The 17,069-nt window shown below is 38.2% G+C and overlaps 1 protein-coding gene across 1 annotated transcript in view; it reads left to right on the top strand.

Annotated features, from left to right (window-relative positions):
* Positions 1-17,069, top strand: part of malrd1 (MAM and LDL receptor class A domain containing 1) — a 229,223-nt gene that overhangs the window by 143,448 nt on the left and 68,706 nt on the right. The window contains 1 exon segment of the mRNA NM_001310114.1: positions 16,254-16,382. Coding sequence (NP_001297043.1) covers positions 16,254-16,382 — 129 coding nt within the window.

Below are 17,069 nucleotides of genomic sequence, written 5' to 3'. Positions count from 1 at the left end.
ATGATGGCGACGAAAAAGTTGTGCAAAATACGAAAAACTCGCAACAGCGACGAAAAAAATCGCTAAATTTTCGTTTCCAATCAGATTTTTTCCCATTCGGGATTCGGATTCGAGGATTAGTAAATGTGCCCCTATATATATATATATATATATATATATATATATATATAGTAAGCACAAACAAACTGCACTCACAGGACTTGGATGAAGCCTTCTTCAGGACCCACATAAATAAATATATATCATAGTAAGAGCTAAAGCACAGATTTGAACAGTAATTGCCATATAGCATGGGGCTTATTTATGAATGCATACCAAGTGCTATTTTCAGATTAAAATGACAATGTTTCTTACCCACAATGCAGCGGTTCTTCCCAGAATTCCACTGTAACTTTAGATGTGCTTTCATGAATGATGTCAGCAAATGGCTGTAGAGTGTAAATGACATCATAGCATAGCAGTTGTGTCTATAACAAAATTACTGCTTATGTGCGAAGACCCAGCCCACCAGAAAAACCCTGGGATTACCATCAGGTCAAGGCTGGCAGTAGCTCCCAGTATTCCCACCGTACAGTTGTACACAAGCCATCAGACACATTGGTTCTCGCCACTAGAATCATGTCTGGGTACAAATACCGTTGTGATTAGTGTCAATGTGTGTTTCATTCCATTCAACTCATAAATGAGCTGCCAATAAACACCTGAGAATTTGACATATATTTAAAAATAACATTTCTAAGAATTAAATTAAAACAAATGCTTCTTTTGTGATTTACAAATCTAATCATTGCTATGCATTAATAGATCTGAAACAAACTTTGTGCTTAATATTATATAGGTATCGTATCCATTATCCGGAAACCCGTTATCCAGAAACCTCATAATTACAGGGAGGCCATCCTCCATAGCCTCTATTTTCAAAAATGATTTCCTTTTTCTATGTAAAAAGTAATTTGGACTTGATCCTAATTAAAAAATAACCTCTAAATGATTTTGTCCCATACCTGTATTACAAAACCCTGTTTATAACCTTAAAGGGTAACTCCACCCAAACACAACTCAAGCTTTTGAAAAGTTAACATCATTTCAAGCAATGTTTAATTATAACATTGATAAAAAATATGCAGCCCTTTTATGATATTTAATGTAATAATATGGTTTGGAACAGTCCCCTAAGCCCCGCCCCCTGTTCCCTGCTGATCTGGCTGGCTACTTTGAGGCTTAAAAATCTTAACAGTAGTCGAGTGTCCTCAGCCTGCATCCTTCCAATCCCACAATTCCCTGCACACATAGGCGGAGGGTGACTTTTTTGTTTGGGGGGGCTAAATATGGGCCGTACACAGTCTGACCTATAGCTAATGTGACACTTAGTGGATTCGCTGCTGGTGTAAAAAATTAACCTCCCAACTACCTCTTGCCGTTCCCACTGACTCCCAGGGATACTGCGCAAAAGTGCGGGTGGGGGTGCTTTTAACCCTAAAATGCTTAGGATGTAAAAGTATTCATATGTGTGTTGGGGGTTCTCTATACATTTGTGTTTGTGATCAGTTAGCTTCAAGGGGTAGTTAACCTTTAAATTAACTTTAACATGATCTAGACATTGATATTCTGAGACAATTTGCAATTGGTCAGCTTTTATTTTTAATAGTTTTTCGGTTATTTAGCTTATTGTTCAGCAGCTCTCCATTTGGTATTTCAGCAGCTATCTGGTTGCTAGGGTCTTATTTACCAGGTAGTGGTTTAAACAAGAGATGGGAATATGAATAGTTAAGGGGCCTGCATGGAAAAATAAAACTGTAGCTTCACAGAGCAATACTTTTTGGTCAGTGACCCTCATTTGAAAGCTGGAAAGAGGCAGAAGCGAAAGGCAAATTATTCAAAAACTATAAAAAATGAACTAGGAAGACCAATTGCAAAGTTGCTATAACATACTACAAATTAACTTAAAGTGAACCTCCCCTTTAGATGTGTTTAAGTTAGCTTTACAGAGAGAGAGGCAGCAGGTACTGATATCCCAGGCACGTTATATACAGTGAGACGCAGTCTTTATATACAAAACTAACACATTATATACAGTGAGAAGCAGTGGGTACTGAGGGCAGATATTCAGGCCCTGGCACTATAACACTGGTACTGATACACAACATTGGCCCCACTGTAACTCACTAGGAATGAAAAAAAACAATGACAAAAGTAAAAGAAAAATAGTAAGTGCAAAAAACCATAACAAATATATAAAAGCACAATGAGCTTTGTCAGGGGGGAAAATTAACTTACCCTCCATCTGTTAGGGTAGGGGATAGGGATATTATAGATGTCAGGTGACAAAAAACAATTTAATTTCAGCTAGTGGGTCAGCCTTTAGAACATATACAGTATAGTTACTTGTGTATAGTACCTGTGGGATGAAAACTGCAGCAAAAGTTCAAAGTTGTGCACTGGCTCCAGTTTGCAAAATCTCCCGATCCCTGTGTGCATCTGCGCCTTGATTGGTCAATTTTACTGCCTGTCAAGAAAGCTGTGCTCTGATTGGATCTTTCTTCTTGTGGATTCTCTAATCAGAGCACAGCTTTCTTGACAGGCAGTAAAATTGACCAATCAAGGCGCAGGTGCAGACAGGGATCGGGAGATTTTGCACAGCTGATTTCTGCAGAACCCCGAGAAGATTTGCAGGGCAGTAGCAGAAACGGAGCCAGGTTTTAAGGTGCCAAATCAGGTTTGGGGCGGCTTAGCCTCCCCAAGCCTTATTGAAAATCCGCCTATGCCTGCACATGTGATGTCAGTAAGGAAAGGAATATCAGATTGCAATGCATTGTGGGTTATGTAGTTCCTGCATGCTGTCAGTAAGTTGTGAGGAAATTATTACAATTTGTAACATCAGTGTTTAATTCCCTCCTCCCCTGCCAGGATTTCAAATGATGCCGAAAGAGAACTGTTTTGTAGCTGGATTTCAGCATATAAAAATGGCATTTATTCATTCTTAAAGGGACAGATTACAGTGATAGGTATATTAGGGATTTCTGTGTTGTGTGGGGCTCTTTAACAAATTTTGGTTCCCCTTTAAAGGAACAGTAACACCAACAAATTAAAGAGTTTTAAAGTAAAATAAATATAATGTACTGTTGCCCTGCACTGGTAAAAAAGGAGAAAAGGCACAGGTTATATAGCAGATAATGGATAAGCTCTGTAGAATACAATAGTGTTTTATCTGTTATCTGCTAAGTGCCTGTGCCTTTTCTCCTTTGAATGGCTGCCCCCATGGCTACATAGCAGCTTACTTATATAAACTATAGTAGTGTTTCTGAGGCAAACACACCAGCTGTACCAGTGCAGGGCAACAGTACATTATATTGGAATTTCTTTTATACACTTGAATTTTTTGGTGTTACTGTTCCTTTAACTAGCGGGGAATTTGCCAAACAAGTGGCAGCTACCAGGTGGCATTGAAATGCCCATGGGTGCATAGTTTAGCCCATATTTTCACGTCTACAATTCATTTTTTAGGGTTCTGAAAAACCTAAATTTTAAAACTCTGTTCAATTTCAGCAAAACAGAAGTATTCATTTGAGCTAGGGCAGGATCTGGCAACCCACGTATCTCAGTGGAACAGCATGCATAATAATAATATTTCTTCTTACAGCCTAATGCAACTGTGAATAGAAGATCAAGGTACATAAAACAATTAAGTAACTTATTTATTCCCTTGAAAATGTGTTCAAGGTTAAACTATGCAAATGTCAGTTGCGGAATGTGATAGACAGATGAATAAGCATTTACTTGTTTAAGAACGGCACATAGAGGCAGGTAAATTATGTTGTTACTGAAAAACATTTCCAGCCTGCATATTATTCATTTAACCTTGAGGTCAACAGCGCGGAAATGAAGTTCTCTTTAATCTTCTGGGCGTGGAATAAAAGTACAGCAGTCCTTGGCCATGGCCAGTCCTGTTTTGAATGCATGTTTTCTACTTAATAGAGATACAGGTATATATTAACTGGCAGTGAATATGGAAGTAATTGTGCTGTTAGATAAGCATGTTTGGTTTGTGTTGCAGGGATGCTTGCAGAGTGTATACATTAGTACAGAAGTACAAAGGCATAAAGAAGGGCCAGATTGGGCCCACTGCTCATACAAGGAGCACTTCTGACCTGGGGCTGGCAGGGTGCAGTGTCGGTGGGCACAGACCTGTCTTTCTGTCCATCTGCCAAAGGACAGGGCCCCATTGCAGCCAGCACATATAAATGGCAGTTAGGGGGTGGAAGGAGGAAATCTATGTGCCTTCCCCATCCTGTCCCTTATGAATACAGCTCTGCCAAACAATAACACCACTGTATTCATGGGGCAGCCACAGGCATTTGCACTTTGTGTGCAGCAGTTCTTTAAAGCAAGGAGATTTTGCAGTATGTTAGCACTTTGCATACTGCCTTCATGTTCGTAAATGACAGGGCAAATCATTGCTATAAAATTATATATATAAAAAAATCTTAAGCAATATATTTTACTATTGTCCCATTTGAATCATACATTTGCAAAATCTGCATGCACTATTTTGCTTTTTATTCTTTTTTTGTTACATATTTGCTTATCCATTTGGAGAGGGTGCAGAAAAAATGAGTTCCAAAACCCTATGTTAACTAACTTTAAAACACTCAACAAAATGTTTTATTTGAGCCTTTACAAGTCGGGGTGATACTGAGCAATGCTGTGAAATTTCGATTGACTCACTGCACTGGCTATGCAACACTAAAGAAATCCTTTCCACCAGCCTGTGTGCCATCTTGTGGCCAGTCATGTTAGTTGTGCTAAAGGCCCCACCATGTTCCTTTTACCCCAGGGTGATGTCAGTGTTCAGTTCTTGTCCCAACCATGGGCAAACAGAACGCGTCCCAGCTAGAGAATGGTGAGAGTGCATTACTTGTATCAAGAGGTTTAACTTGCCAAATATCTCTATATAATTTCCATTAAAAATCTCCATCTGCAAATTCTTTTTTCCTTTTCATAACTTCATAGGGATAATATTTTATGCCAGTAATAGCTTGTGTAGTGCCATGATACAGTATGTAGCTTCTTATCTTCCGTTCCTCGCTTCCTTCTTCTCTTAGATACAGTGTGGGCATTGCAAAGGAACAGCTCTCCAAACCAGTAGTGTAGCCTTTCCCATTCTATACATGTAGGGGGCTATTTATAATGTTTGTATTTTTTTGTGTAAAAAAGTATGAAATTGAATTATGACTTTTTTTTAGTGAATTTTCGCTATTAATTCAGTATAAAAATACTGTGAAATACACTAATACAACACTTTAGTTTACTTTTTATTTCTAAATTACACTGTTTACATAGCAAATAATTCACTCTACCATTTAACATTTTATTCTAGAACAAACAAATTTATTTTTTTAGCTGTAATATTGGTGTGTAGGCGCCATCTCAGTGCATTGTGCCTGAGTCTGAGCGTTCAGAAGGAGCCAGCGCTACACATTAGAACTGCTTTCAGGTAACCTATTGTTTCTCCTACTCCCCTGTAACTGGAGGAGTCCCAGGCTGGACTTGGATTTCTTACTATTGAGTGCTATTCTGATACCTACTGGGAGCTGCTATCTTGCTCCCTTCCCATTGTTCTGCTGATCGGCTGCTGGGAGGGGGGGTATAAATCCAACTTGCAGCTCAGCAGTAAAGAGCACAGGTCACATGGCTGTGGCACCCTGGGTAATGAAGACTATGGCTAGCCCCATGTGAAATTTCAAAATGAAATATAAAAAAACTTTTAAAAAACACAATGCAGGATTCTGCTGGAGAAGCTCTATTAACTGATGCGTTTTGAAAAAAACATGTTTTCCCATGACAGTATTTATTTAAGCTTTTCCAGTTTTTCAAGCTTTATTGAGCTTTGCGACCCATAAAAAATCAAGCTAGAATTACAAATTTGAGGCATTCACTATTTTTCTGCATATTCGATCATGTTTTTCATAATCACACTTTTTAACATATATGGTAACATTTGCCTCTCAGTCAGGCTGTACCCAGCTATTATTATAATTATTATTATTATTATTAACATTTATTTATAAAGCGCCAACATATTCCGCAGCACTGTACAATAAGTATGTTTCATACATTGGACATACAGAGTAACATATAAAGCAATCAATAACCGATACAAGAGGTGAAGAGAGCCCAGCCCAAAAGAGCTTACAATCTACTATTATTTATTATTGTTTACATAGCGCCATCTACTAATACCAGGAAAAATATTTTACTAGAACTGATTCAGAATTACAATTGGATATTGTTAGAAGACAATAAGAGGAGGGCTCTGCTTGTGAAAGCTAACAGTCTACCTACTATACTGTATACAATATAATTGTGTGTGGCCCCGCTATGTATGCTTCCCTTCTCTTTCTTTCAAGACCTCCATAAAGCTCTGACATTTCTCACCTCAAAAAGTCTTTAAAAGATAAAAACAAGTAGAACAAATAGAAACACGAATGCCTTAGCACGAAAGTACCTGCTCCCATCTCTTGCTCTTAGCCAGTCAGCTGCGTATATGCTTGTAGCGCTCATTTACTTTTCTGCTATTCTTGACTTTATGGCACTTTATGTTTTCTGCTTGGCTGAGCTGAAGCATAGCACCACCTCTGCTGACCTCTTTAGAGCAACTGGTACATAAATTGTTTTCTATAAAACTGTTTTTGCTGCTTTTCCCTTTTTCTTATTTATTTCTTATTCTGTACCAAAGGTTTTAACCTACCAGTTTAGAAGATACATTGGTGGAAATGGCAGATGGCTGTAAACCCTCAGGGGAGAGGAAGAGAAGGGATACTGCATGTAGTTGATTTATGTCCTGGTATTTATATAGTGCTGACACATTTCCCCAGCTTTACAGAGATTATACATCATTCCCTGCCCCAGTGGAACTTACAGTCTAAGGTCCCTGTCACATCCACACACAGGAGCCAATTAACCTGCATGTACAGTATGGTTTAGGAGTATGGAGGAAACCCATGCAGACTTGTGGAGAACATACAAACTCCTTGCAGAATCAAACCTACTGAATGACCATGCTGCCCGTATATCACATATATGCAATGCCAGTTGTAAGGCTATAACATAACATTAATAATATATTGAATCACTGTAGATATTGCAGAAAATAGCATTATCAAGAGCCATATAACTTATTACCAATAAAGCCCTATTTTGCCTATACAGGTATGGGACCTGTTATCCAGGTTGCTCAGGACCAATTTTGGATCATTCCATAATTAGGATCTCCATACTACTACTAAAAAATAATTTAAACATTAAATAAACCCAATAGGATTGTTTTGCTTCCAATAAGGATTAATTATATCTTAGTTGGGATCAAGTACAAGGTACTGTTTTATTATTACAGAGAAAAGGGAATCATTTAACCATTAAATAAACCCAATAGGGCTGTTCTGCCCCCAATAAGGGGTAATTATATCTTTGTTGGGATCAAGTACAAGGTACTGTTTTATTATTACAGAGAAAAAGGAATCATTTAACCATTAAATAAACCCAATAGGGCTGTTCTGCCCCAATAAGGGGTAATTATATCTTAGTTGGGATCAAGTACAGGTACTGTTTTATTATTACAGAGAAAAGGGAATCATTTAACCATTAAATAAACCCAATAGGGCTGTTCTGCCCCCAATAAAGGGTAATTATATCTTAGCTGGGATCAAGTACAGGTACTGTTTTATTATTACAGGAAAAAAAGAGAAATTGATTTAAAAAAAATAATCCCATACCTATTATATTGTGCATTTTGTAAGTAGTTTGTGCCAAGTGGGCTACTATGATGTATTGGCATGGGGCATGTAATACCCCGTGGCTTCCATTCATTATTGTGAATGTGCTGCAGAGGTTTATAATAACTGGCAGTTGCTAGACTGCCATGTCTACAGATGAAGATCCCCAAAGGCCAATAAAAACCAGGTTGATTTATCAGAAGTAGAAGAAGAAAAGTAAGATTTCTGAAGGAATGTCAACACATGAAATGTTGCCAATGTTTTATAGGCCTTAACTATCAGAGACGAGCAAAGCAAAAAGAATGTGCTTTTGGATCCAAATTTGCAAAATATTTACATCTGCAAGCGTGCTTGTATCAGGGAAATGCCTTATCCAAGCCAAACAGGCATCACGCTTGAGATAATCTTTGCTCGCAAGTTATCTGTTTGCAGCCAAGGTATTTCACTGTTTGGCTGTGATCACTGCAAATGGCCTTATTTTATATTGCTTTTAATTCTGAGAGCCAAATAAACAGATTTAAAATGATTGCACTTAACCTGAATGACTCCTTGAATTAATACTGATCAGCCGTATGTCAGAAAGAAATGAGCTTTTAGGCAGATTAAAAATTACCTTTCAATGAACTGATCCAGATTAATAATGTTTAGAAAAATATAGATTGGGGTTATTTACTCAAATGGCAGAAGTGCTGATATCTTTGTCAACGGAAGAGGCCATGTCACCCAGTGTAACTCCAAGCAGGTATACTCCTGTGATTTATTCACAGCACAGTTATCCACATAACAGGACCATTTTTACCACATAAAAAAATACAAACAAACTAAAGGTGATTCTTCTGAATATCCAGGACACCTGCTCTTTGAAACCTGTCTTCCAGCCACTATTTGTGCAACTTAATCCAGTAAAGTTAAATATTTCAGTGACAATGTTTTTAGCAGTTTTATTCTCAACTTCCTAAGCTCCACCAGCTTTTCCACCAGCTTACTCCATGCCTCACCCTTTTTTTTTACAGGTGAAACCCTAAGTCCCAACATCTGTGCTGGATTTTCACTCCGAGTGAACAAGGCCCTTGATTTTCTTTGCATATTCCCTGCCTCATAGAGCATTCTGGGAGAGATATATCTTTCCTCCACTTACTGTGCCACCAAATATATACCATTATGTTAAATTGTGAAAAAAAGAAAAAGAAAGAAAGAAATCCATAGAAAAAATGATCTATTGAGCTAAGTAGACAATAATACGGATGTTTTGCAATTCATTTGGTGTCCCATCAGCTGCTAATGCTGTTTAGTGCAGCCACATGGCAGGAGGCACAAGGTTCCGAATGCAAAAACCCTCGTACATGATCAATAAGTCAAAATGACAGTATGTTTCTATTTTTGGCCTTTGGCATTTAGTTTGGCATCATGCACATCCATTTGGTGTCAGTTTCCAGCCCGCCTTCTCTCTGACAGGTGTTCTGACATGACCTTGCCTTGAGAGGATATCAGGACTGAGCTTGGTGCGTGCCTCTGTGTGTTTTCATGAACACAAACCCTCCATATTGTTTTGTTTTCTAGAGGAAGTACTGTATATACACAGCCCCCTATGGAGAATCTGTAAAAACGCATGTAGTATTGTTTAAGGGGCCAGATTATATGATAATACATTACACTGAACTGTACAGTAGCTATGGTACCATTGCGTCTGCTTCATCGGCAGTACAGCCTCATAGGCAATACATAGAAACTCACAAGCTTTTGTTGCTGTATTATGGCTTCAGGCTGATTTACTGCATAGATTCAATCAGCTCACAGGGTGGTTCTGGGACAAACACTTCTTTTTACAGGATGTCTGATAAAATGGAATATTATATTTATGTAGTATAAAAAGAAGCAGCCTTAGAGACAAAAAGAAAACAATTTATTGTAGACATGGAAAAATATGATTTAGTTACTATACATTTGTATGTATGTATGTATATTTTTATTTATAAAGCGCTACTTATGTACACAGCGCTGTACAGTAGAATACATTAATACAAACAGGGGGTTAATAAGATAATATATAAATACAAAGTATAACAATAAATACAAATAAATACAAGATACAGTTACAGTTGCAATAAGTTAAGAGTCAAAGACACAAAAGGATGGAGGTCCCTGCCCCGTAGAGCTTACAATCTATATTTATATTTAATCTATATTTATAAGGCAGAGTATCCTCTATAGCACATGTGTCAAACACAAGGCCTGTGGGCCAAATACGGCCCTTCTGGCTGTCTTATGTGGCCCCTGGTGACTGACCCTGCCCGTATAGTATCTTAATAAAAAATCTGGCCGGGGACTTAGCCTGTGTTTTAGATTTCGGCCTCTTTATGTGATTGAGTTTGACACCCCTGCTCTATAGCAATAATATAGGTGAATAATATTACCCATCCCCTCTTATACAGGTATGGGACCTGTTATCCAGAATGCTCGGGACCTGGGGTTTTCCGGATAAGGGGTCTTTCCGCATTTTTAACCTTATGTCTGCTAATAAAATTATTTAAACGGTAATTAAACCCAGTAGTATTATTTTGGCTCCAATAAGGATTAATTATATGTTAGTTGGGTTCAAGTACAAGGTACTGTTTTATTATTACAGAGAAAAGGGAATCATTTAACCATTAAATAAACCCAATAGGGCTGTTCTGCCCCCAATAAGGGGTTAATTATATCTTAGTTGGGATCAAGTACAGGTACTGTTTTATTATTACAGAGAAAAGGGAATCATTTAACCATTAAATAAACCCAATAGGGCTGTTCTGCCCCCAATAAGGGGTAATTATATCTTAGTTGGGATCAAGTACAGGTACTGTTTTATTATTACAGAGAAAAAGGAAATCATTTTTAAAAATTTTAATTATTTGCTTATAATGGAGTCTATGGGAGATGGCCTTGCCGGAACTTCTGGATAATGGGTTTCTGGATAAGGGATCCCATACCTGTATATATATTCCAGTTTGGTAAGATACTTTAATAGGTCACTTAAAATGATTCAAAACTATCTGTTGGTTTCCTTTACTTAAACAATCTATTAATCAAAATGTAAATAGCCAGTGGCAGGAAAAACTGATGTGTCCCTTTAAAATGTAGTATAATCAGCATATTGTATTCCAGTCATTATGACCTTTACATTTTTTCATTGATAAATCCATCCTTGGAAATGATATTCAAATGAAAATTGATATGTGTTTATGAATTTTAGTCAGCAAATTCACTTGAAAATGAATCCATAATGTTCCTAAAACAGGGAAGGGGGGCAGCACTGAACTGTAACAAGTGCCATTCATTTGCTTTGCAAAGAGGCCTGTGTCAGTGATCTTTCCAGTTCTGCCGTCAAATTGACCACTGTCTCCTCTCCCTCAGGTAGTTAATGCTTGAAAGTGAATAAGAGCAAGACTAATACTAATGAATTATTTGGGGCCACTGATCTAATAAGACAGTGAAAGTAACACAGAGCAGAAAAAGCAGCCATTAGAAAGCATCTGACAAAAGAGCTCCAGGGAGCAGTTAAGCACCGAGCTCAGAGCAGATAACAATTCATCAGAATGAAGCGCTGCAAATGAAATAAAAGCAAAAGTGGGAAGGAATCTGCTGTACAAATGCCTTGTAAAATGCTCTCCATGCTGGCAGGAACACGGGAGGCATAATGCATGGCTAGCAACGAGAATAAGGGGCAGCTCTACTTTCTTATAATAGGTATTGTCCTTTCAGAATGGAACAGCCTATATTGCTTCAGAGAAATATTTTGAGAGGAAACATAAGAGGCAAAGCTGAGAAGCAAATACAGGCAGAACTAAGGGACCTATGAAATTTCACGGTTTTAGCTTAAAATGAAAGTTTTTGTTCAAATAGGCATCATTTAAGGAACAAAATGGGAAAGGAATCCACCGGAGAGCTGACGTCTGTGCAAACAAGTGTGAACTTTATTTAGAGATGCATAGCACTACATATTTGGGGCCACATGGGTCCTTCCTCCAAACTGCACCAGAGGAAGGATCCATGTCAGCTCTCCGGTGGATTCCTTTCACATTTTGATCCATTATTTTGGAAGTGGCGACCCCATACCACTGTACAGAGAGCTATTATACAATACTTAACTGCAATAGTCCCTGTGGATATTTTTGGACTGATATATCATTTAAGGAACTTGTTTCTGCAGTATCTCCCATTGAGTTGACTAAAGCAGGTGGGTAGGAACCCACTTCACAATGTTGAAAGAATATTCTTGCCAGTGGTGTCTGGAGAAATTAATTTGATTTGAAATTCAACAGCAGCTTGAGTGATACTGGTTAATAACATTAATAATCAAAATGATTGCTCTCATCCTACCCTATCATCTTTGCAGTCTCTTTTCATTTTAACCATGAAACATATTAGTAAGTGCTTCTACTACTATTGCTAGTATGGCTGCTGCTGCTACTACTACTACTACTGCTACTACTACTACTGCTAATACTAGTGATACTACTGCTACTACAACTACTGCTACTGCTGCTACTACTACTGCTACTACTACTTCTGCTACTAAAGGAATGCCGTCAGGTTTTTAACAGATCCGAGTCCAAAAAAACATTGCGGATGCCAAAAAAAATGATGTGCGGGACAGATTTGCTCATCACTATTTTGTTCATTTGTGGTTTTGGTGTTCTATTCTTTTTCCTTCCACAATTTACTTTGTGCTTTTTCAGTTCGAATCTTTTAATAAATGACTAGACATTTATGATTTTAGTAATAGCTTATTCCAGTATGTAAACTGTACTGAATTCATTATCCAGCTTCAAGTTGGCTGAGGGTTTCTTGACCAATGACCTGTGTTATCAGTGGGAAATAAAAAAACAGTTATACATGGGGGCCCCTGTGATTAGGTTCCATATCTAGTGCGGGGGGGGAGGGGGTAAGACCTTTTGATGAGTGGTGGCTTTATCCAGGTTACGCCATATTCAATTGCACATAAGTTTGTACTGCAGAATGTAGATTCAAAGGCAGGCATATTACCTGCTAGTTCAATTATAAGTACATTATGTAGGCATGTTTCATAACTCATCATATACTAACCTAAACTGAGCCTGGGAATTATTAATGGTTTGTGAATTAACACAGAACTGGGCAAATACAATGGGCAAATAATTCTAAAGCAATTACATTTTCTGTGGAATTTATGTGATCATATGTGCAATACACAGAAGCTCCTGTCATACACGTAAACCTTAGTTCTAAACATTCCCCTTTTGCTGGGCACTTTGAGAACAGATGGTTAGTTCTTAAAACCAAAGCCCACTGTAGTCTGGGAATAAGCTGCAATTCGGCTCTGCATGGTGTTCCACCCACAGACTACCAGTGCTCGACTGCCACATACCTAGCATTTGCCCGCTACTTGTAATTTCTGCTACAATAAACTCAAACTGCCAGGTAGTCTGACTGGCAAACAAGGAAATAATCGGAATTGCTGGAACTTTACTCAAAGAGACATTAGCCCCATGTGCTATATATAATAAACACTAACAATAAAAGGTAGAATTATATATAATTTGGGTTTGTAGAAGGTGGCTGTTGCACACCCTGCACTATATATTGTGGTTGAGCTGACTAAAGTGGCTCAGTAATAACGTAAAGGAATAAAAGCCTGTTTCCAACGCAAGGACTCTGGCACTGGGACTAAAAAGGAACCTTGAACTTCTGGACCTTCAACAGAAAGCAGCTTCTGAACAGAACAGAATAGGAAACCATTTCTCTTAAATTTGGAACAGAATGTTCTGCTTTCGTGACAGGAAGCCAATAGCAGTGAAAAGGCAATTTTGTAAAGTGGGTTTTTGTTTGGTCGTAGCAGTAGAAATACTGTTCTCTCTGTGCGATTTTCTAAAAGAAAAAAATGGCTGAAGTGTATTTTCCCCATTGATTCTGCATGTTTCCTACTGATAGCTGAACATTTTAGGGCTAATATACAGTGGGTGGGTACAAGTTGTAGGAGTGTGGGAGGAAAAGAAGGTCTTTGTTCTCTTCTACCTGTTGCACTTTAATTAGTGACAGAGTGCCACACATTGAGCTTCAAGGGAGCTCTATACTTCTTGCCTGTCTTGAGCAGGCCTTCAATAAAGCCTGTGTTACTAAGGGAATGGCCACTTCCTGCTCATTTCCCTCTCCTTACATGGCAAAGATAAAGGGCATACCTCCCAACATTTTGAAAATGGAAAGAGGGACAAAAGAAAATGTTGCACGAAAATATTTTGACCACGCCCATTTTGCTACCACACCCCCTAAATACCACTCCCATTTGACTAGATTAGGCAGGTTATTTAACGTTTGAACATATTTCTGGGGGGTTTGGGGACATTTTATGTGTTATTACAATTTTGTTAAAAAAAAAAAGCTGAAATTGCCCTTTAATCTGCAAGTCTCAGTTCCCCCAAGAGACCTATTTAGGTCATTAGTTACAATTGTATCTAAGTACAGGTGTGGCTTGTTAACATTCTGGGCTCTCTGCCAAAAGCCCACTTATTTAATTAAAGTGAGAAACAATGTATCTAAGTTCAGGTGAAGCTTGTTAAGATTTCTGGGCTCTCTGCCAAAAGCTACTTTTTAATTAAATTCGAGAAACATTTGTATCTAAGTGCAGGTGAAGCTTGTTTGATTTTCTTGGCTCTCTGCCAAAAAGCTACTTTTTAATTAAATATGTATAATTTTTGGCGTTCAGTGCAGGAGATCAAAGGGAAATGAGGGACTTTTCAGTAAGAATCCGGGACTGCGGGTTGAGCTGTCAAAAGAGGGACTGTGCCGCAAAAACTGGGACAGTTGGGAGGTATGAAAGGGTGGCAAGAAGAAATGGTTGCATTAAAAAGATATTGGGGGACTGTAAAACAGCCATGCACGTTAACAGAACCCGTGGTAGCTGCATTTCAGGAACATTTTGCCTTTTTATGAATTTTTCAGCACAGATTATTTCATCACTACTGTAGCATAAGTTAGATTAGGCTGAGCGGTATCTGACCTACCAGTTATGTTTGTGCATAATTCTTTGGACGAAAGGCTGTTGCACTATTAATGCAGCCTACGGTAGGATCCCTTTTATTGCTGTCATGTTCAGGGTGGCTGTATCTCCAGAGTTGCTGTGCATCAGTAGGAGCAATTGTAAGCGATTTATAAGACAGACTGGGCAGACGCAATTACGCTTTGCAGAAACACATGGAATTGCAACAAGTGTGTTTGGAAGCTAATGATTCAATACAGAAAAAAAATTGCATTCTTTTGCAGCTGTACTGCAGACTCCACCCCCTACAGACTAAGATTCTTGCTGATTGGTCCATGTATCCCTAAGATACTGAACCTCCTGAGCTTTGTTTCCAGCACTTTAATTTTTTAAAAGGCAGATTTTAAAAAAGGACCACTCCTCTTCCAAAGGGTCTCTTTAGACTCCCATTATGATCTGATATTTGGTCCAGGTGTAAAAAAATGGAATAATTCCAATATGTCCCACCATAATGGTGGCCAGATCAGGTAAAGGCCTCTCCAAACGAGCCAATCTTGCCATGTATGTCCAGCTTACAATGCATTGCAACTATGTATCACACTTTATTTCATAAGCCTTGTAAATAAAGGTCTGCCATTCCCCAGAGTCCAAAGAAGGCACATTGCATTTCACACACCATACAGTTTTGCATTAAATTTAGTAAACTTTGGTCAATAAAAAATGAAAAACACATTTGAATGCAAGAAATAAGATATTCATCTGTTGACTAAAAAGTTTTGAAAATAAAAAAAATACTTTTGCACAATATTAAGCTTCTGTATGTTTTATGACATGTAGTGATGAGCGAATTTTATTGCCAGGCATGGATTCACAGCAAATTTCCACATTTCACCATTGGCGAATTGTTTCACAAAACTTCCGTGAAAATTTGCTGTGGAAAAACTCGTCGCGTGGAATTTTTTGACACGCTTCAAATTGGGTGCGGTCGAGTAAAAAAAGGGTGTTGTCGAGTCAAAATTGGGCACAGTCACATCAAAAAAGTGCGTGTGACAAAAAAATAGACCCGTTTGACAAAAAAATAGACGTGGGTGACAAAAAAAATCTCACACATTTTTCACCGTTTCGCTAATTTTTCAACGTTTCACAAATTTTCTTGCCGTTTCGCAGATTTTATGGCGAAGCGAAACGGGAGAGATTCGCTCATCACTAATGACATGGAATGAAGCCTATTTAGAAGACCTATCACCTTGAAGGTGCCATATGTACAGTACATACGTTTGAATGCTTAATTTACTGTACTTAGTAAAGCACACAGATCTATAAGTAAAAACCAATGACATCATGTAGGGAATTATAATCTCCCATCACTATTGTCAAAACAGATTCTAGAAATGCTAATGGAAACTGCACTTTGTTAAATGTAACACCAGCAAATGGAACTGACCTTACATTGACTTAATGAAGGCATTGATTTTCATGTCCTGTTGCAGTTGGAGAAGAGCCTGGGAAATGCCTCACAGATACAGATTTTAGATGCAGAAACAAGAAGTGCATTGAATCCCACCTTGTCTGTGACTACAAACCAGACTGTGAGGACCTCTCCGATGAGACCAATTGCAGTATGTATATACAGCTCCCATTGGGTTTTACTGAGAAGCGCACTTTGGCTCGATCCAGAACAATGCTATTTCCAGTTTGAGATCTCATTATACATTTGAAATAAGACTTTATAAATGTCATTATAAATATTTATATTGTTTTGATAAATATGCTGAATATGGAATATGTAACCCTATTATTTTTATTTATATACTACAATAATTATTACTTGTTGCTCCTCAGTCTATACCAGTTATCCCCAACCAGTGGCTTGAAGGCAACATGTTGCTCCCCAACCCCTTGGATGTTGCTCTCAGTCCCCCCAAACCAGGGAGTTATTTTTGAATTCCTGACTTGGGGGCAAATTTTGGTTGAATAAAAACAAGATTTACTACCAAATAAAGCCCCTGTAAGCTGATAGTGTGCATAGAGGCTGCCTAATAGCCAATCTTAGCCCTTATTTGGCACCTCCATTAACTTTTATGATGCTTGTGTTGATCTCCGAGTCTTTTTACATTTGACTGTGGCTCACGAGTCAGAAAGGTTGGGGACCCCTGGTCTATACAATGCAACAAACAGAATCAAACCAAGACGAAACAAGAGTGCAAAGGGTCCAGATAATAAGAAAGATGGGGCAGGTATGGGGACAGAGGTAATTAGCTATATACTTAGAATATGCCAGACTAAAAATCCAGTGTAATAGCACA

This window comes from Xenopus tropicalis, chromosome 6 (assembly GCF_000004195.4).
Source record: "Xenopus tropicalis strain Nigerian chromosome 6, UCB_Xtro_10.0, whole genome shotgun sequence".
NCBI lineage: Eukaryota > Metazoa > Chordata > Amphibia > Anura > Pipidae > Xenopus > Xenopus tropicalis.
Note: the sequence above shows the minus strand (reverse complement) of the source record. Positions and strands in the feature narration are given on the sequence as shown.